This window comes from Dendropsophus ebraccatus, chromosome 4, assembly GCF_027789765.1.
Source record: "Dendropsophus ebraccatus isolate aDenEbr1 chromosome 4, aDenEbr1.pat, whole genome shotgun sequence".
In the NCBI taxonomy this organism is placed as follows: Eukaryota; Metazoa; Chordata; class Amphibia; order Anura; family Hylidae; genus Dendropsophus; species Dendropsophus ebraccatus.
This window is the reverse complement of record NC_091457.1, coordinates 28,267,445-28,288,760: the sequence shown is the minus strand read 5'-3', so window position 1 is coordinate 28,288,760 and position 21,316 is coordinate 28,267,445. Positions and strand designations below refer to the sequence as shown.

Below are 21,316 nucleotides of genomic sequence, written 5' to 3'. Positions count from 1 at the left end.
AAAAGGCTGCACGTGAAGACAGGTGCAGATGACTCCCTTCAATGACCCTTTACAGATGGGCTGACCCCGCACACACACGTCAATGGGCCCCTCGCTATTCATAGCCATTATTGTCTTAATTTGTACTCACACCTGCTGAGAAAATTCCAGCCCTTGTCAATATGTAAATTACTAAGTGGTCATTGGAAACAAATGCAGGGTCTCCAATTGTCTTCCCCTGGTTAGAGAATTTGCATTTCCATTCATTGACATCAGAGAATCACAAACCTTATTTTAATGCTGAACTCTTGGCTTGGGCCTCGCTCTGTGTGTTAATTCTATTTTCTAATTAAAGATAAACCAAAAGGAACAAAAGGGAATATCCCCTTTGGGATGATAGTCGAAGACCAAAGAATATGGAAAGAATCAACCTGGGATAGCATGCATAAAATCAAGCATTGCCCCCAGTGAGTAAACACTAGTAAGCTAAATGGGTTACAATTGGCTTAATGGGAAGAATCCTTCCATATATCTTACAGGATGCACTTGGCTTAGGATGGGCCTAGTAGCTGGAAAGGGTATAAAGTTGGCCATATAGTGTGTGGTCAACAGCTATCTATGACACTTCCCCATACACAGGAGTTGAGCATTCCTATGGAGAAAAGAAGAGTAAGGGCTGCATGATACGGCCCGATGTGCCGGGTAAGTAAACACTGATCTACTAGATCAGTGCTCGCTTACAGAACCTATTATACCGCTCAATTATTGGAGTGTCACTTCAGAGATGGCTTTAGAGGTGGCTGCGGTGAGCGAGAAAAAGTCAGAAGGACAACGGGGGAGTATACACACAGCGATGCACGGCTGGCGACTGTGATTTCTAAAATATGTTGAAAGTCAACGATTAGCCGATGATCGGCTCCTAGGTTGATCGTTGTCTTTATTACACAGAGCCATATCTATCCGATTTAGCTTGATTTGGCAGGTAATTACTCTGCGTAATAGGGCCCTAAGAGGCCTATTACAGAAGGGAATTATTAGCCAAACAGAGTGATATCATCCTGTGTAATAGAGCTAGCGACCAGCTGTATAATAAGTAAAAAAACACTTAATCCATTTTGATATGTTAAAAAATCATCGGCCAACGGACGCACGTGAAGGGCATGTGTGGCTGGTGGCCAATTTCCAGAAAGGGACACATGAATGATCCAGCTATCGTTTGTGCAGCCCAGCCGCAAAGCTGTTAGAGTCTTGTAAAAGCTCTGTAAATGATAGAAAGATTGGCGTCCAACATGCTGACCATTCAGGAGGCCTATATATACTTTAGCCATTCAGCCGATTTTTAAAGTGTATGGCGACCTTAAGGAGATCCAAAGGTGCCTTTAGGAGATAAAAAGACACCAGTATTCTTAATGAAAAGCACAAGAGAGCGGAAGCACAAAAGAAATCCCACTGAAACAATGTGATAGGTGGAACTTCAAGTGGCGTCCGCGGCGCGGCCTCCGCTTAAAATTCGGCCACTTTTGCTCAATGTGAATGGGCCTAAACTCGCACCTTACACTCATGCTAGCATCAGCAATCCAATAGCCATGAAGCAGTAGGTAACACAAGCTCCTAGAAGGACATCCCTGGATGTGGTAACACCCAGGAAATAGAAAAGATGTGCCACCATGCAACAAGATGTACCACCATGCTCCTGCTGACTTTTTTTGACACATTGTGTCTTCTCTTCAGGGTCGGCACGTGCACTGCTCACCAACAGGTGGGACACCACTGCAGCCACCAATTGCTGAATGTTCCAAGCACATTCACCTCAGCTGAGCTGGCCTGTCCCGTCAATGTCAGTAGGTTTGGCCAAGAATTCATATGGTCAGGGATTTAAAGGGAGTTTGATGACTCATTTTAGTTAGGATAATTTGTTATCAGCTTTAATTAAATATGTATAGGTATACAGCTAGCACCGCTTGATATTATCGTACAGATCAATGGTGATGATGAAGGTGGCTATGAATGTTTTTTTTTAGCTGCCATTTTTTAACTATTTATAGCAGAGATGGCAATTACAAAGAACTGCAATTGATATAATGGCTAGGAACAGATTGTAACCTCCAGGTGCGGGCATGAAATGTGTTCAGGAAGATGAAGGAACGGGGCCATGTTTAATAATCATTCAAATTAAGAGTCTACTCACACAGAAGGTGGCAAGCAATGACCCCATAAAAGAGGTCTTGCAAATGGGACCTCACACGCTTTCTTATGTGTAGCAATGCAGCAATGTCATTTAAGTCCTATTCCTATCTTCAAAAAAAGATAAAAATTCAAAAATGATGAAAAGATATAATATAGACTTAAAATACCTACAATAGGTTAGCGGTTATTTAATCCCTAGTTCTCGGCAATAAGTAGCCCAAGCTATAGATGGCACAGGACTGCAAAGAACAATGGAATGCAGACTTTGAAAGAGATCCAGATTTTTTTTTTTTCAGCTGTAGCATTCACCAGTAAAGCAACAAAAGTGAAGGGTTTTGAAGGTTTCTCAATAGGGCGTATGATTGTGTCTGACAGAAATGACTCATGCGGTTATAGAGAATGTGTAGAAGCCCCGAGGGTTTAAAGGTCCACTGTTCAACCAAAGCCGCTCACTGTCACTCCGGGGCTTGTAAAGATGGCTGTACAAGAATCCTACTTCCCCATGCTTGCTTCTGAGAGGGCTTAAGGGCTACATGAGTAGATGTCATCCTAGAACGTAAAATCCTGAAGAAACGTTGCTAAAATAGTGTGCAAATTGCACAGTAAGTAGACTAAAGGTCATAAACATTTAAGGAACTTGCGGAAGAATGCTGAGGAATCACCAAAAACACCAGGAAGACAAGATATAGTGAACTACAATGGTAGTCTCTGGTTTTAAGGAACCCACAACGCCCAGCATGCCCTGAGAGTACAAGGTATTTCATCAGCTAGAGAGCTACAGGTTGGAGACCACTTCCTTAGACAAGAAGTCCTGCAAATTTTTTTATTAAAGTATTGTATTGCCCCCCAAAAGCAATACCAACCACCATTATACACTTATTATGGGAAATGCTTATAAAGTGCTTTTTTCCCTGCACTTACTACTGCATCAAGGCTTCACTTCCAGGATAAAATGGTGATGTCACGACCCGACTCCCAGAGCTGTGCGGGCTGTGGCTGCTGGAGAGGATGATGGCAGAGGGATGCTCAGTGTCCCTCTGCCATCATCCTCTCCAGCAGCCACAGCCCGCACATCTCTGGGAGTCGGGTCGTGACATCACCATTTTATCCAGGAAGTGAAGCCTTGATGCAGTAGTAAGTGCAGGGAAGAAAAAGCACTTCATGTGCATTTTCCATAATAAGTGTATATTGGTGATTTATGTAACTTTTGGGAGGCAAAACAATACTTTAAAAAATTTTAAAATGGCAAGATTTCATAAACATTATGGTGCATGTTGGTTGTGGCATACTGGATACAATGCTTCACCTTGTTTTTGAAGCTATTGATGTAGAATAGTTGGTGTTGCAAGGCCCTTGATGTGGTCAGTTCCTTGTGAAAATACCTTTAAGCCAGATGTGGTAGAAACTCCATTATTACTTGCAGGATAATTACAAATGGCGCTGGTATGGTGAATGAGGCCATCAGTGTGCCCCAAAAGTATGCAAAGCCAACTTGAGCATGTTTCCTATTCAGATTAATATACAAATCATTATTAAATTATCCATAGAATGAAAAGTTTATCCGAGCTGCTTGGAAACCATTGCGGATTTCTTTGCTAAGGGCTAGGCTCCAAATAAAGACTGTGCTAGATCCAAATAAAGACCGTGTGAGATCTCCATTGTACCTATTATTGCATACACAAGATATTTCTTCCAGAATCTGCTTCAATGGACTCTGTGGATCTCATTTACTAACAATTTGTCAACTTTAAGACGTTGAGCTGTCAGTTGTGTCTGTTTTTTTGTGTCAAATTCATTAAAGTGGCGCACGCCCTTAGTAAATCTGGAAGGTTTTTTACAGGACAAAACTAAAGGCCCTATTCCACCAACAGATCTGACGACAGATTATCTGCCAAAGATTTGAAGCCAAACCCAGGAGTGGATTTGAAAAGGAGAAATCCAGTCTTTCCTTTATGACCTGATCTCTGATTATAGTCTGTTCCTGGGTTTGGCTTCAAATCTTTGGCAGATAATCTGTCGTCAGATCTGTTGGTGGAATAGGGCCTTAAAGCTCGATCATCCCGACACACTACAGTAGAAAACAACATTAATATGTAAATGTTTTATTTCAATGGCAAGAAAACAATACGAAGTTGTGACAAGTGTTATGCCGGCTCTCCTGACCGAGAGCGGAGGAGGCGAACACAACGTAAGCGTAATGGTGACGAGAGTGAGACAATCACTAACACGAATGCTATATAAACAGAGATCGCACTCATGTTCTGATACAGAAACCCAGTATTGCACACACATGGTGGTGAGGAGGGAAGGGCGAGGGGGCAGGGAAGTGAGTTCAATCCCCCCCATTTGGAAACATAAAATAAAACCGCTGTAACACTAAAAGGTTAAAAACGTCACAATACAGAATAACAACGAGTACATGTGTGCTTCAAGTCTGCCTGGCATCTGTACTTAAAGTGGACCTGTTACTCATCTTGGTGGAAGGAGCCATTTTGTGGGTCACATAAAAGGGAATCTGTCATCACTTTTGTGTGTCATTGGGGAGGTCCTCAGTGACTTCTCCCAGCTTGTAGGGGAGGGAGGAGGATTACCTGACACACTCAATGGCACCTTTCTTCTAAATGAGGCCAAGTGAACACTTTTGCCAACCAACCAAGCCTGGCGGATACATGGGTGCCACTGCACCCACTCAGTTACTTTAGTAGATGTCCCAGTTAGAAGAAGTCTTCATCCCTCAGTTACCTCAGAAAATTTTCCTTTGGATTCCCCACAAAATGGCTCCTCCTGTCCATGTAAGAAACAGGAATACACATGAATACTCTGACATCTGGGGGTAAGGACCCGGTAATCTGATATATAATAAAAGTGACGTCATATTTTATCTTTAATATAGAATACAGTATTTTTTTACAGGTTTTTTTTTACGTTTAACAATAAAAATGAGATTTTTCTCAGAATTAGACATAAAACCGCATTGCTGCCTATTTAAAGCATTGGCCAACATACCGTGACCAAATGTTCAAAATGAAATGAGACTGTTGCCCATAGCAACCAAACAATTCTCCTCTTAAATATCAGTCCTGCACTGGTTACAATATGCAATCTGACCAGTTGCTATGGGTAAGTCTTACCGTAGCAACTGCACTAGATTTACAAGAGGCCTAAACTTTGGCCACAGTACGACTGTTCACAGAAGACGGTAGTGCAGACAAGGCTTATAGCAACTAATCTACTTACTTTTACTGTCTTAACTGCTGTAGTAAAATTGTGAATGGGGTTTTATTGGTTGCTATGGCAACATCACCTCTTTTGCACTGGTTTTCATACATACCCGCCCCCCCTTTAGATCTTTCACCCTTCACACTGACTGCAGGTTGCTCCCAAAGAGGGTTTAGTGTCCTCACAAAAAAACACAAAATGACGAAAAACACTCAATCCACCATGAAAAATTACCACTTGGGGCCTAACTAGACGTGAACCACACAAATGGTGAAGTCGGTGGCACCCAGTGTGAGGTGATCATGTGACCAGCATCTGCTTTCCTGCTCATTGGACATTAAACATTCAGATATCAATGCACTTAGTTCTGCGTCATGTAGACATATTGCTTTAAGTTCACTGCACTTATTGATTCCTGTAAAGTTTTCCCAATCCCTTCTACAGTAAAGTGCTGAGGACGGATGGTGGAGGTGGACGGAAAAAAAAAAAAACGCACGCCATTCTGGTTCGTGTACAGACCAGTCCATGATACTGAGGATCTATGGCAAAAGGCAACTCGCCCATTAATCTTTGATTGTCGAGCAACAGCAAGTCAATAAAATTGACTGGGATATTGTCATGAGCTTACGTGCGTCATTCCTTGGTCAGAGGCTTCGCTCTAATCTTAGTACAAAATGACAAATTAAAAACATCGATAAGAAAAAAAAACACAGGCAATAAGTTAAATAAAATAACTAAAAATCCCACTGAACATGTTTTCTCGGTGAGAGGAACAACACAACATGGCTGCTGCGCCAGTCTTATAGTGAACCCATAACCCATCAGGTGTTGGAGACAGCCATTTTGTAAGCCAGTCTTCAGGAGAATGCACATAATCCAATAGATTTGTGATGGCGTCGATCATAGATACACACTATAGCTTGCTGTAGACATTACATAAGTAGATTGTAAATGAACAGCTACCTGATAAATTAATGTTTCTGGCCATAACAGTTGCTCAAAATGGCCCTAAATTACCTATGACACCGGGCAAACAATCTTTCTGGACACTGAGGACATTATTTCCTAAACAAACAAACAGTGTTGAGCAAATTTTCTGAACTGTTCGGGTTCTGCAAAATTCTCCAGAGCGCTCGGCAATTGACTCCTGGTAGCTGGAAAAGTTGGATGCTGCCCTAGGGAAACCTGGAAAACATGGATACAGCCAAAGACTGTATGCATGTTTTCCTGGCAGCCCTAGGATGGTGTCCAATTACTTCAACCACTACGTGTTAAAGTCCAAGCGCTAGGGTTTCGAGAACATTGCAGAACCCAAACAGTTTAGCAAGTAAGCGCAACACTGTTCATGAACAAGATCTTCAACTATGGGCTAAAAATTTCAAACATGGCCAATTTCTTTCCATACAATTATCCATAGTAAATTTTCACCCACCGAACACTTGTCCATCTTTATCAACTTGAATCTAATCATCTACCTGTGTCAGGTTTAACGCCAAAAAGGCCTGGTTAAACTAACCTGTGCATGACAACATCTCTTCAGCACTGAACGGTTTAAAAATGGCTGCCATGAGCAAAATGGATGAAATGAACCAGGGTAAACTGAAGTATACTGGCAAGTTACATTTAACACCTAGCAATGACTATAGCATGATGATCCAGTGTAAACACTTGAATAACACCCTGGACATGAACAAGTCACACGCTTTATGTACAAAAAAAAAAAAAAAAAAAAAAAATTCTACTCCGGCCCTAATTCACATATCTACTCATACTAGATCGATAAATAAGATAGAATCTGCAAGTAGAGGCTTCGGAAAGGCAGGTCTCTCTGTTCTACTACATGTACATATGTATATACACTTCTACATGGCCCTTATAGCTACACGGCACACGACTACAGGGGATTAAAAAAAAAACGAAACAAAAAAACAACAGATACATCTTTACACAAATAAAGAAGCGATGAGAGCCATCACACGAGAGGTGAACGTCAAGAACGCATGTAAACTAGCCCCAGTTGCAGAGACCATATGTGCAAGATCAGGGCAGTCATGTGCCCCATGGGATCAGAGAAGAAATCTAGTAACTGCGATGAGAGTCTTCAGAAATGACCAGGAGGATAGCGCTGCTCATGAGCGACAGGCCCGAAATGGCCCGAGACACGTGAATACAAAAAAAAAACACACCTAAATCGGGGGGCTAAGCACAGTGAGTAGGTCACTAAAGGAGGACGTTTCTAACATGGAAGCATATCGAGAATGGGTGGAATTACTTAAGATAGTTATAGAGCCATAGTCTCTGTAAGTTGTCCACAGCTTACGCTCCTCCTCGCGTGGTCAGGAGAGCGTTCTTATAACAGGTAGTAAAAGTCCGCAGGTTCCCGTATAAGAATTACTGACACGTTAGATGTACGTGTTGTTACGAAACTATTGGTTCCAGCACGTGCCAACGGGCAGAATTTCGAGATGTACAGTAAGGCTTCTTGTAAGATAGAGGGGCGAAGAAAAGTACGTTTTTCACCCCAGAAAGGAAGTTTGGGGAGCAAGTAAGAGTCTTTTGGGGGAAGAGGCTTCTTGTTACACGGCTGTTTCCTGGTCCTCCCGCTGGATCATTTGATAGTGCTGTCTGTTCTCTAGGTATGCTGCAAGCTCCGAGTCCTTTGCTTTCTCAGCACGATTTTTTGGAGTATCTCCCTGAAACACATAGATATAATTATTAATACTTTGTATATTTGCTTTTAGAACCAACATAGTCTGCAACACTGTGCAATGCTCCGTGTCGCCATTGGGACTCACAATAGCCTATATAATAGGAAGCTTGGGTGTCAGCTGCCAGAGACTGAATGGGCATAACGCCATGTTTCAGATGGTTATACCCTACAGTAGGCATGATATGATGTATCAATTTTGCTAAGATTCCTGGCTGTAAGCTGATGGCCGTTTACAAAGTTATAAAATCATGTTTTCCTTCAAAGCTCAAGAGCTGTAGAGGCTAGGCTGAGCTGCAGCATGCACACTTTCTCGCTCCCTGTCCTGTATAAATGATGTACAAGGCTCAATGCTGTAAGTCAAACCCTGTATATTGTTAAGGTTAAATTTAGATGTTGACCTGACTCTATGGAGCCAAGTCCTCCCAGAATAAAGGATGGTTATCAATTGATAGCTAGAGCTGTAACCTGCAGTATTACCAACTCGTCACTTATAAATCACGGACTCAGATAAGACATTGTATCATGATTATAAGCCTGGATAATAATGGCCCAAGTTTTATTATGGTAATCACATTTTATAGACAGAAAATGGGGCGGTACTACACATATTGTAGTGTATTCATATAAAGTATGTAGAAATTCAATACAGGCGGGGTCCCAAGTCACAAGACACATACATGTCACACTCTGATAGGCCAGTCCATAAATGGTAGCAGTAACTTCCTGTACTGCGCAGTCAAGGTGGTATAAGGTGTGAGAAAGTTAAAACAATACATTCTTTGCACTGATAATAAAGGATGATTCCCAGGGCCCAAATGTAACAAACAGTCCAGTTTGTTCAGACAATGTCCTTGAAAGCGTGATAAGAAATCGTGAGACATAGTTCATCATTCCTTATTGTCTCCATGTATCAGAAGTCTCAAGGATAGAGGAATTTCCCAGACATTAGAAATCATAAAATTAACCCTATCAGGAACTCTATACTTTTATGTGCTGATGCTTCTAATTCAAAGGCCTGTATATATATGTGTAGTCATATAAGTACGGTGCAGGTAGGTAAAATCACATCACCTGGCCTTATCAATATCAATCATGCAAAGCAGGGAGGGGTGGGGGAGGGAGGAGGCGCGCATGCTGCAGCTCAGCACTGTCTCTATGAAACTTAACATTACTTTAGAATGTAGTGCTGCATGCTTTTCTCTGTTCTTTCCCTGGCAAGTGGACCCTTGGACAACCGAATGTGTAAGGAAATGCAGTATGGCCCCATTTAAGGCAATGGGGGCAGCTTCAGTTTCTTGCAGGGCTGGGTGACTGGAAGTACTACTCAGGTGATGCACTCCATGCATTCTCATGATTGGTGGGAATCTCAATTATAAAGAGATGGCGTACCCTGGCAATACCCCAAGACTTCTATGAGACATGAATACCCCAATAAAACAGCTAAAGCCCCCCCGGCTGCATTTTCATACTCTAGCAACAGTGAGTAATAGATTTTAATGTGATTTAGAATGATGATCCACACCATAAGGACATAAAGTAAGGACACTGAACTAAAGACTTTATATTTTCAGAATAATAAAAGGTGACGAGACGGTCAAGCACTGTTTAGTATCATGCTGCAGGCAGTAAGTGTGGTGCCAAGACGTCTTAAGGTGCTCCCCCTCTATTAATTCTGACCGGCTGCTCTTTGTCTTGTTTGCACTCATCCTAAAGTTAATATTACTGAGAAAATGAGTCATCCTATTACCAGGAATAGAAGGGGAACGATGGGGGAAGGATCTAAGGTGCAGACTTGAGGGCGTGGATGTGTGCAACCATAGAGGCTAATAGGATTACAGATATGTGCAGCGCTCTGCAGGACATGGCAGGGATGGTGTGAGGTAGGTGGAAGGGGATAATGGGGATCCAATCATTTCCATAGTTCTTGCTCTCATTCATCAAGCATGTTTGCCAGTTTTCTAATCTGACAAAACCACACTGGATGAGAAATAAGCTGGATGGTCCATTCCCCCCCCCCCCCCAGTAACTTCTAGCAAATCACTTTTATGTGCTGTGTTAAGGTAAGTATCCTGGTAGGTTATGGGAATATTGGTGTGACAGGTGGTAATACCATTCACACATGACGCTTATTCCAAATATACGGCACTGTGCTTGGCTGGTGGTAAGGAGGACGCAGTGCTGTAGCCCCCTGAATTAGCTATTTAGTGGGGGGTCTAGATACTAAGGACTTATCCAATGATAGGCAATAAATATGGTCCCAAAAAGTTCTTTAAATAGGAGAGTTCATTGTATACTGCCTATACACTGAACTCAACAATACCACTGTATGCCCCGACAGCAAGAGTTCTGTATCAGAGATGAATTATTAGGAATTGAACCAATTTTGGACAGAGTTATGTTCATTTGCTTTAAAGGGGACCTCTGTTTTGGACAATCCTTACTGGTTGGAAGGGTCTCTTGACTATGAAACTCCCAGTACCCCAGTAATAGGGTATATGGAATGGGTTTCCTAAAGGGCCTGTTACACAGGCCAATTATTGCGCAATAAATCGTTTAAATTTGAGTGAAAACCTTCCGATGTAAACGCAACGATCAAGCGACAAATGAAAAATCGTTCGTATGTTGTTGATCGCATCTTTCGAGCTGACCGTAAAATCATTGGTAATCACTTGCAATTGTGGTACTGATTACCAATAGAAGTCTATGGGATTCATACTTTTTACAGACGTCACAGATGTCACGTTGGTAAAAAACACGGAACAACATGTGTCTTTTTTCAACCGTATTAACTATTAACTAAATCTATGCAAAGCAGTACTATTCACATTTTACGGAAAAGGATGCAATTACAGATGATTTTCCACGGTTCACAGAGAAAAAATAGCGGGAGGTTTTGCGGCCAGAAAACGTGAACGAGGCTTAAGGCTGTGGCGTTTATGCAGCGTTAAGGAGGCCCTTTTGCTGCGATTGGCAAAATAGCATCAAAAATGCATCATTAAGGCTAAATAAACGCCATGTGTGAACACAGCCTAAAATGGGCAGGCCTTTTAAGTTGACCCTTTAAGAATTGTTTACTATCTGATTTATGCGTTCTTGGACCTATGTTTATATGGAGAGCGTCTGTCAGCTATTTATCCTTGAGGGACAGGAATGAAGATGCAATCTTAGCACCTGAAGTGCTGGTGTTCCTGTATAATACAGGAGGCATAACCTCACAAAAGAGGGTATAATGCAGAATTGGGGCAGTCAGCACTAAATCTCAACTTTTACTAAAGTTGGCAGAGAATTTATTATGCCTCGGCTGCCAGGAGATATTACAGTAGGATCCTGCAGAGCAGGCGGTACGCAGGTCTGGCTGACCCATCATTAGAGGAGCGGGCTCAGTACCAGCCTGTGTAAGGAATGCACATTAAAACCTGCAGCTGCAGGGGAGGGAGGGGGGGGGGGCAATTTAGGAGGGGGAATTCTAGCTGTCTGGAATTCCTCAGCTTCTGTCTTAACCCCTCTACTAACAATTCCCGCTCTTTTGTGCCCCCCTCCTCGCCTGTTTTAGACCCCTGGCATTCCTACCAATCGCCTCTGTATATGCAGCTGTCACAGTTTTAGTGAGTGTATGGATGAAGGGGTGCAAATAAGACTGAGGGGTACAGCTGGACTCACTGGCCCGAATGTCTGAGTCTGAGCAGAAATAAATCACACTGCTGTGCACCTGTAATGTCGCTGTATCTGGAATGCTTCATATGACTAAACCTGATCTATCCCCACATGTCTAGTCAGTCTAGGAACATTCTGGCTCAGTGCGAAAACAGGCTGCACATGCTGAGATGTGTCACCAACACCTACGATCAGCGGCATATACCCCTCAGGTGTACAGACCCCTGCTGCACTGGTGGAGCCGCTGGCACAGCCAGGGTCTCATTGCCAGACCACTTTCATTACTACAACTCATACTACAACTACATCAACTACAACTTATACTACATACAACTACAACTTATATTATCTTAAATGGGTATTGTAATGTCACAAAGAAATGGCATGATAGAATACACCTTCACATTATTATCAGTGGGACCATCGCTGATCCTGAGAATGAGGAGGTTGCAGCACTCTTTTCCTGCCAGGTGGTGCTCCGGGACACCAGTCCCATTCTCTTACCGGTGGAAACTCTGAAGGGGATGCAGTAGTTTGCTGTATAGAAGCGGCAATCTCGTAGATCGCTGCTTGTCATATTACATGGTCATGCGGCAGACAAGTGATACATTTTTTCACCGGTCAAAGTAACCTGATCAAACAATGAATGAGCCCTATCACACAGGGCAATCTTGGCTTGTTCAGCTATTTTTAGGACCCTTAAAATGACCACCACTTTATCGGAGATCTGCCAACACCAAGAGAAGAATTGTTTTCTCAATTTTGAAATGTCAGAAAATCATAGAAAATAAAACGTTTTGATTGGCCTATAAGATCTTCCTAATATCTGTAAACTGCTCAATAAAGCTTATGAGAAAAGACATTCCAAAACTGTCTGGGCACTTCTTCCCCTTTGTTTGGAGCAGTTGATGGGGTCTTACTACCCAGTCCCCCACAATCAAAACTTTAACCAGGAATCATCAAACGAAATTCAATCTCAAATGTCAATTTTTTTTAAAACATAAGAATACACAGTCAATAAAGTTGTCACCTATTCACAGGATAAGGTATAGTCAGCTGATTGGTGAGGGGCCAACCACAGTCCCCCCTACCAATCCCAAAAATGAAGGATTGGTTTCCCCCATACTAGGGCTTTGGAACTGCCAAGCTCAGCATCTCACGATCATTAGGTGTCTCAGCAGTATCAGCAGTGTGATCCCTATCGATCAGCTGGTTACCCCCTGAGTTACTCATTAAGAATAAAAAAAACAAACAAAAAAAAAACAATCCAAGCTTCCACAGTAAAGCCAAAACAGTATGTTTAGCAATTACCTGCAAATCTGTTTTCATAAGCGATGCCCCTGCCTCCACTATGTAATGACAGATGGTGCGCTGACGTAGAGATGCCGCAAGGTGCAGACCTGTCTCCCCACTGAAAGACAAGAAATTTATTTAAAGAAAAAAAGTTTAGGGAAGTCAAAACTTTAATCTTTATGTTTTAACTTGGCTTTTGCACAGTTTGCTGTTTTTTGGGTGCACGCACCCCCTCTGGATGCATAAAATCATGTAAACTGAGTCCTCTCCTTCTTCCTGGCCCCCGCCTTCTGTTTCTGGGATCACATGTCCTCCCATGTTACCGCTCTCTCAGCAGCCATGCCTCGACCCCCCCCCCCCACACGCACAGCCGCCACTGCTGATCACTCTCTCTTAGTGTCACCCTGTCACTCTAACAACACCCCCCCCACTCTGCTGCAGATGACTGTATGTCTCCCTCCCATGATCACCTCCCTGTGTTGACCCCCCAATCCCCATCATGCTCACTGTATGTATTCTGTTGCACAGTTAACACCGTCCCGTGTTTACTGTGCAATGTAGTAATGACCAGAAGTGGGCAGGAAGGAAAGCTAAGCGGGCGAGTACAAACGGACCAATCAGGGAAAAGCATTGCATGATGGGAAATGGTTTCCTGGCCAGGGCAATCTTGCATATAGAAAAACTAGTAACCCAGGAATGACAGCAGCTAGAAAGACAGAAGACGGCACAAAATACTCAGGGGACCTTGTGAATAAGACCAGCTAGGTTTGCGAGCATTTAACTTTTTAGCTCTTGGGTAAAAAACTTGTCACCAGGACATCTGCTTCTGTAATAAGGGATATGCAGTAAAAAAAGCTTGATAAATCATGCAGCCCATTCTGATAATCAGCCGTCAACTGCACATCTCCCTACCAATAATTAGAAATGCAGCTAAACGGTAGGAGATTTGTAGTGAAGATTAATTAGTTGACTATTTGGTAAGCTGCTTCAAATTGTATTCAGGAAACAAACCAACAAGAAAGAAAATTAGTGCAAAGGTGTCTATAGCTTTCAAAACAACTGTTTTTAGGTGTTGACAAAGATGCTTGATAACAGGAGACAAAAGCAATTTTGTCTGATAAGATATATTAAAGTTTTTATATATATATATATATATATATATATATATATATATTCACTCATACTACTGATCTATGTAGTTTGGTCAAACTGCAGTGTTTAAAGCACCACAGGCGCACAAAATTTTACCAGCAAAGCCCATTACACAACTTGTTCGTGACTTTGTGTCGCTGTGGAGCCGTAGCCTAAATGGAATATCTACTGTTGGTCACAACTTGCTGCTGCCTTATTGTTTGTAGGCAATGAGTTTGTATGAACTAAGGAAAATCTACGAGTGAATAGAGTAAGACCTCAGTGGAGAGCACTTATTTTTCACGAGGCAATTACAGCGTTTTTATAAGTAACATTCCTCTTCTGAGTCATCTCTGACATTAATGCCTCTTTAGCGCTAGCGCTCATGACTCAGCACTGCAGCCACATAATGAGTCTTGGCAGGCGTTCGGTTGTGAAACTTACTTCTTTAGCTCTGCAACATCCAGGATCTCAGATGGAGCTTGACAAGGGGACAAGAAAAAAGAAAAAGGTTTGTCAGGAAAAGCAGTGTTATGGTACAAATCTGCTTCAATCATCCATATGGCCGGGGTGTAGGAAGCATCCAACATCATTTAAAGTGACTCCATCACATTAAAAATGTAGTCCAATCTGTAGGTATCATCTTGTAGAGCAGGAGGAGACAAACAAACTAATATATAGTTTTGTGGGAAAATATTTAGCATAACTTGTAATTTATTTATCTAAACTGCTGATCAGTCTGGGCTTAGGAGTCCAGTGGGCGGTTCTAATCAGTGATTGATAGCTTTTGTGTACAAAAGCATATTGATAAAATAGAATGGGTCCAAGGACGGGCTACAAAAACGGTAGAGGGTGTCAGGCATAACACATATCAGGAAAGACTTAAAAGGAAATGTCCGGCCATTTTTAAAATTTAGCAGCCGACAGCGGCAGGGGGGAGCTTGATGAGTATAAACTTACCTCTCCCCGTGAGTGCGGTAAGCAGCGGGATTGACCTTAGGACCCCACCGGGCTCAGGGATCTCTGCACTGCACATGCCACAACCCAGCCAATGGACTGGCCGCACAGCCAGTCAGTGACTAGGGAGGGACACCGCTCCAGTCACTGATTGGCAGAGCGGCCCCTCCCCCCCGCGTAGTGACATCATCACAGTTTGGGGGAAAATGCCTTCCAGTGGGGGTCCTGTAGCCGGTCTCGCTGCTCATCACAGGCACCAGAGCGGTAAGTTCGTACTCAGTTTAAAATCCCCCCCGCCGGACTTTTCCTTTAAGGATTTGAAGGTGTATAGTCTGGAGGAAAGAGAAGGGGGTCATGATTGAAACCTTTAAATATGTTTAAGGACTAAATAAGTTGCAGGAGTGTTTTTAAAAACAAAAACAAAAAAACAAACAAACCTAAGCTCAAGAACAAGAGGACACAGTGAGAGGAGTAGTAGATACCTGGAACAAACTTCCAGCAGATGTGGTTGGAAAATCTACAATAATAGAATGTAAACCTGCCTGGGATACACATATATCTATCCTAAGATAATAAGAAGGGAAATACTAATAGGGCCGACTAGATGGACCAGGTGGTCTTTCTCTCTCCCTCCTATTCCATTATAGAAGTACATTATAGATGACTAAGGGCCCTATTCCACTGGACGATTATCGTTTGCATATCATTAACGATTAACGATCGCAAACGACCACTATTGCGAAAGACCTGAAAACGTTCACTCATTTCCATTGAACGATAATCGTTACTTATGATCGTAATTGCGATCGTTTTTTCTTCGCTATTTATTCGCTATTGCATTCGTATCTATTGCGAACGACCGAACGATGTCTTATTCAACGCGAACGATTTGCGAACGAGCAACGATAAAAATAGGTCCAGGTCTTATTAAGCGATCAACGATTTCTCGTTCGGTCGTTAATCGTTAACTGCATTTCAACCGAACGATTATCGTTTAGATTCGAACGATTTAACGATAATCTGAACGATAATCGTCCAGTGGAATAGGGCCCTAAGTTTGGTCACAGATACAGTGCAAGAGAACAGATCTTCATTGGTTCATTAAATCTACAGACACTTACCATTCTCAATAATATACTTGACAATCTCTTTACTCCCAGCATTTACCGCGTGATGTAACAGCGTGCAGCCACTGAAGTCCCGCTGAGTCAGGTTGCCACCGGCACGATGTGCTTCTCTGAACTAGGAGCAAAGCCAGAACAGGGAGAAATGGCTAAAAATGTTGTCTGGGCCAGTACCGCATGAGCTGCCTTGGTGATGTCAACTTTCAGACATTACCCAGTACATGTACACGTACTTATGTGACCTCCACATCTACATACCTTTACTAGGTCATCGTTTTTTGCAGATTCCAATAAAATTTCATCTAAAAAAGAAAAACACAAATCGGTAATGTGTATTAAAAAAGCAAAATTAGACAAACATTAAAAGCAAAGCTATGGACAGCCATGTATATGTTTGTTTGATTCTGGCTTTGTGTTTATTTTGGAGTCAAACTATTTGGCTCAGTTTCTCTTCTGCAGCCTGTAATCTGTTATACAAGGATGCCGGCTGCTCAGTGAGAAGAAGCTTGATAGCTCAGTCTCCAGCCCTTATCTCTTCTGTTCTGAATGATCTAGTATTCATGACCAGATCTAAGGTAAGAAATCAGCCTAGAAGATTGATCAGGATAGGAGAGATAAGGGCTGAAAATATGAGACATCAGGCTGCAGAAGAGAAACTGGGCAAAAAAAAAAAATTGTTGTACATCAAAATAAGTAAAATAAGTGGTGGATACTAGGCTTAACACTCACCAGGGTTATAATCGGAGATGTTATTGCCATTCCTGGAAGAAAAAAAATATATACATGTTGAAAACATCTTTATTGTCTCTTTTTATATGGCGCAAAAAGCATTTTTCGAATCGCTATATCAGTGCAGCTATGAGCCAGTGTGATTCCCAACATATTTGTAAATTATTTCATTCACCAAAAGGCACTCCTTGATGCAGAAAAACAGGTAAGTCTTGGCCACTAGGTGTCTCCCTTCTCTGCAAATTACTGTTCATTGTCTGTTGTCAGGGGATTCCTGTCTATAGTAACAGAGACACAGGGCAAATCACAGGAAGTGGGAGTGGTCTTAGCATGTGAAGGAGTGGAGGATGGACTGAGAAAGCCAGAGCTCTGTATCTTGAAGCTGAGCTAGTCTGCGTGCTGAAGATGATCCACAAAGGTAAATTCAAGGGTTCTCTCTAATTTCCACACATATAAAGATCAGGGTGTAAATATGAACATACCCACTGCAGTGTAATCTCCCACTCTCCATTCTGTTTAGCTGCTTATCACCACAGTGCCTTGCCAACCCAGTGCATCAGTAATCTCTTCTCCCCTCCACATGTCATCTATAGTACCGTACTGTGTAAATCATCAGCCCAGCACAGTTCCAGCCTGTTTAATAAAAACACTTTCACCAACACTATGTCATGGCATAACAGTAAGGACCCTGTGTTGTGTTCTGTTACAATTGGCACTTTCACCAACACTATGTCATGGCATAATAGTAAGGACCCTGTGTTGTGTTCTGCCATGATTGACTAGGTAACTAAGGAACTAACGGAGGAGTGTGCACTACTAGCAAACAGCTCGGCTCTGATCCCACATCCAGAAATGGAGACAATAAGATATAGTTGCACTAATCCATCACAACCATACAGGTTTATAAAACCCTTCAAACAATAGGTGTGCTTTAAAGGTGAACTATCAGCAGGTTAGACAAATCTAACCTGCTGATAACCCCTTAGAGCCGGGGACCCTAAGGAGGTAGGTATGCGTCTTACCTTCCTCCTCGGCGCCAGTCCTGCACTGTTAAGGCCCTATTCCATGGAACGAATGTTCGTTCGTATTTGGCCGATATCGGCCGCTACGAACGATAATCGTCCCGTGGAATAGAGTGCAACGATCAGCCGACATCGTTCATGTCGGCTGATTGTTGCAGTCGCTTGTTTTTCAACATGTTGAAAAACAAGCGACTGATAAAGCAGCGATCTGCTGCCGTCGCTCCGTTGAATAGGAGCATCGGCAGCAGACGCTGCTGTATCCTATGGGCTGCCCGGACGATCAGCGATCACCCAGGCAGCCCCCCCACAGCTCCCCGCCACCCCTCCCGCACTCACCCGCTCGCTGTCGCCGCGTTGAATAGCAGCGGCAGCGAGCGGGGAACGAGAGCGCTCGTTTGCTCCTCTAGACGACCTGTGGAATAGGGCCATTAGTCGGGGTAAGCTCGGCTCCAGAGCACCGTTAGGAGCACTGCCACGTCATCCGCCCTTTCTTCTAATGATAATCGATGGAGGGGCGGGTGATGTGGCAGTGCTCCTAAGGGTGCTCTGACTAACAGTTTACCCTGACTAACAGTGCGGGACCATCACCGAGGAGGAAAGTAACACACATAACTCCCTCCTCAGCGTCCCCGGCGCTATAGGGGGCTATCAGCAAGTTAGATCTGTCTAACTTGTTGATGGTCTACCTTTAATGGACTGTCAGTTCACAGCCTGAGTAACCATTCCTGTTGTGGACAATGCTTTTGTCCTGGATAGAGGACATCCTGGTATAGCGCCACTTCAGGGGAAAGTAAGTATTACTTGTCTGATTTAAACCAATGGGCTGTCAGTGTTCTGCACAAATGTAGATGCTATTTGCCCCAGACGAGGATGCAGAATGGATAAATCTATACAACGTCAAATTACCTAATAGGTTATTATCAGTTTCCTGGAAAGCTGGGTGACAACATGGAAGTCACCATCTAACTTTCTTACCACCTGAACGGCAATGTGACTGCAGGTCTACTGGGAGAGCTGGGTGGGTATACTGGTTATCACTCCACATAGTGCAGAACAGATATAATATATCATTTTGGAATAATCTGTATAGAAGTAGCATAGTGATGACAGATGAAGATGGACTACCCCTCAGAGAATTCACACTGCTGACTGACTGGCGAATACTCAATCATCATCTGCCTCTACTGTACCGACACCAGCCGCCCTTGTACGTCATGAAAATCCTGTATGCATTATGTATCGGAGCTGTGTACAAACAACGGAACATCTTCTGCGCATTCAAGCACATCCTGATGACTAAGAGAGTCCCATTTCAGTATGTACAGCCTCCTACTGAGCGGCTCTGCAGTCACCCTCGAGGTTTACGGCTCGCTGGTGTAATGGATCCCATGGACGCTTTGTTTGGTTTATACATTTTTATTACAACCAGATGGTAACGTTGCATGTCCGTACATAGGACCGTTCCCACTTGTAAATCCTGTTATGTTATTTCCACGCCACAATCCTTAAGGCCGGGATTATAAGACGTACAAGCGGGATAATGTAATTGTAGGGATTCCTGGGTAAAGTGGTCAGCGCACATTACCGAGATTTAAAGATCATTTCCTTAGAAATTGAAAGAAAATTGCCAGTAAGTGTAAGTCCTTGCGTCCCCTTTGTTATGTGTTTCTGGAAAAGTTTAGGTACAACCAATACAAAGAGCGATTTCTAAAGCAACCCGCCAAGGCAATCCGGTCCGCCGACTGTGTAACTGGGTGATGATCAGCGGTTATCACCAAGGGAAGTTACCCTGCATAGTCACTCCTATACAAAGCATCTGCATAACAGGAGGATCTACACATTAGGCAGGCAAATGTATGAAGGGTTAATGGGTATTGGTTGTCACTGAGGACACCCCCAAAAAAGGAGATATTAAAGGAGTTATCCAGTTAGGTAAAATACAGGTTAGACCATTCTCCCCCTCCAGGAGACTAACAATTTGTTTCATTCTTGCCGTTACCTTTTCAGTCTCCTTTCCCCAGTTTTGAGCCTGCTGCTTTCTGCTGAAGACTGAAAACTGTGCGCGAGCGGTTCTCTTCCTCTGCCCCCCCTCCTCCCTCCCTTCCAGGACGGCTGATGTAACTAGCTTCCTGGCCGGCAGATTCTGCACTCTGCAATGAGAGGAAGATTAATCTGAGGTCAAGTTGCTGGTGAGCTCGCTGTGATTAAAGGGGTTGTCCGGCGATAAAAAATTATTCACAGAATAACACACATTACAAAGTTATACAACTTTGTAATGTATGTTATGTCTGTGAATGGCCCCCCTTCCCCGTGTTTCCCCCCACCCACGCTAGACCCGGAAGTGTGGTGCATTATACTCACCGCATCTCGTGTCGTCCACGGTCTCCGATCCTCAGCAGTGACGTCTTCTTTGGGAGGCCGGCGGATCTTCCCGAGTGCCGGCCGCCCTCTGCAGCGTCATCCGAAGCTCAGCCGCGATTGGCTGAGCATAACTGTGCTCAGCCAATCGCGGCTGAGCAGCTGATGACGTGGCCGCGTCATCAGCCGCGATTGGCTGAGCACAGTTATGCTCAGCCAATCGCGGCTGAGCTTCGGATGACGCTGCAGAGGGCGGCCGGCACTCGGGAAGATCCGCCGGCCTCCCGAAGAAGACGTCACTGCTGAGGATCGGAGACCGTGGTCGGCACGTGACAGGTAATGTATAGCGCACCACACTTCCGGGTACACGGGTGGGGGTGGTGGGACACGGGGAAGGGGGCCATTCACAGACATAACATACATTACAAAGTTGTATAACTTTGTAATGTGTGTTATTCTGTGAATAATTTTTTATCGCCGGACAACCCCTTTAACCCTTCGGACATTGCAAAGTGCAGAGACAGACGGCCGGGGAGGCTGTTTACATGAGCTGTCTCGGAAGGGAGGGGGAGAGGGAGTTAACAGCTCACACACAGTTTTCTGTGTCTTCAGCATTAAGCAGCAGGCTCACAACTGGGGGAAGGAGGCTGATAAAGTAATGACAAGCATTGAATGAATAGTTAGTCTCCAGGAGAGGGGATGATTCAGCGTGTATTTTACTTAACTGGATGCAGTTAAAGAATGCAGCATTGAAGGAATAGAATATACTATGCACTGAAAGTATTCTTTATCTTACTTAGTAAATCGTGTATACAAAAATCTGCCTTGCACCAAAACCCTTATCCTCGGACTGAATGCAATTCTGTTAATGTGGTTTATTATTGACTTTTACGGTGCTTGTAGGATTCACTTTTTATGATGGGGTCACAGACGTCTGTAGAGGTAGATAAAGC

At 43.3% G+C, this 21,316-nt stretch overlaps 1 protein-coding gene across 7 annotated transcripts in view; it reads right to left on the bottom strand.

Annotated features, from left to right (window-relative positions):
* Positions 1-4,252: 4,252 nt before the first annotated feature.
* Positions 4,253-21,316, bottom strand: part of DGKZ (diacylglycerol kinase zeta) — a 166,433-nt gene continuing 149,369 nt past the window's right edge. For all 7 annotated transcript variants that reach the window (XM_069965347.1, XM_069965346.1, XM_069965349.1 and 4 more), the window contains 6 exons: positions 16,984-17,015; positions 16,513-16,556; positions 16,252-16,372; positions 14,618-14,654; positions 13,061-13,160; positions 4,253-8,078 (listed from right to left, as the gene is read on the bottom strand). In XM_069965347.1, coding sequence (XP_069821448.1) covers positions 7,962-8,078; positions 13,061-13,160; positions 14,618-14,654; positions 16,252-16,372; positions 16,513-16,556; positions 16,984-17,015 — 451 coding nt within the window. In that variant the 3' untranslated portion in view covers positions 4,253-7,961. The remainder of the gene's footprint in view (positions 8,079-13,060; positions 13,161-14,617; positions 14,655-16,251; positions 16,373-16,512; positions 16,557-16,983; positions 17,016-21,316) is intronic.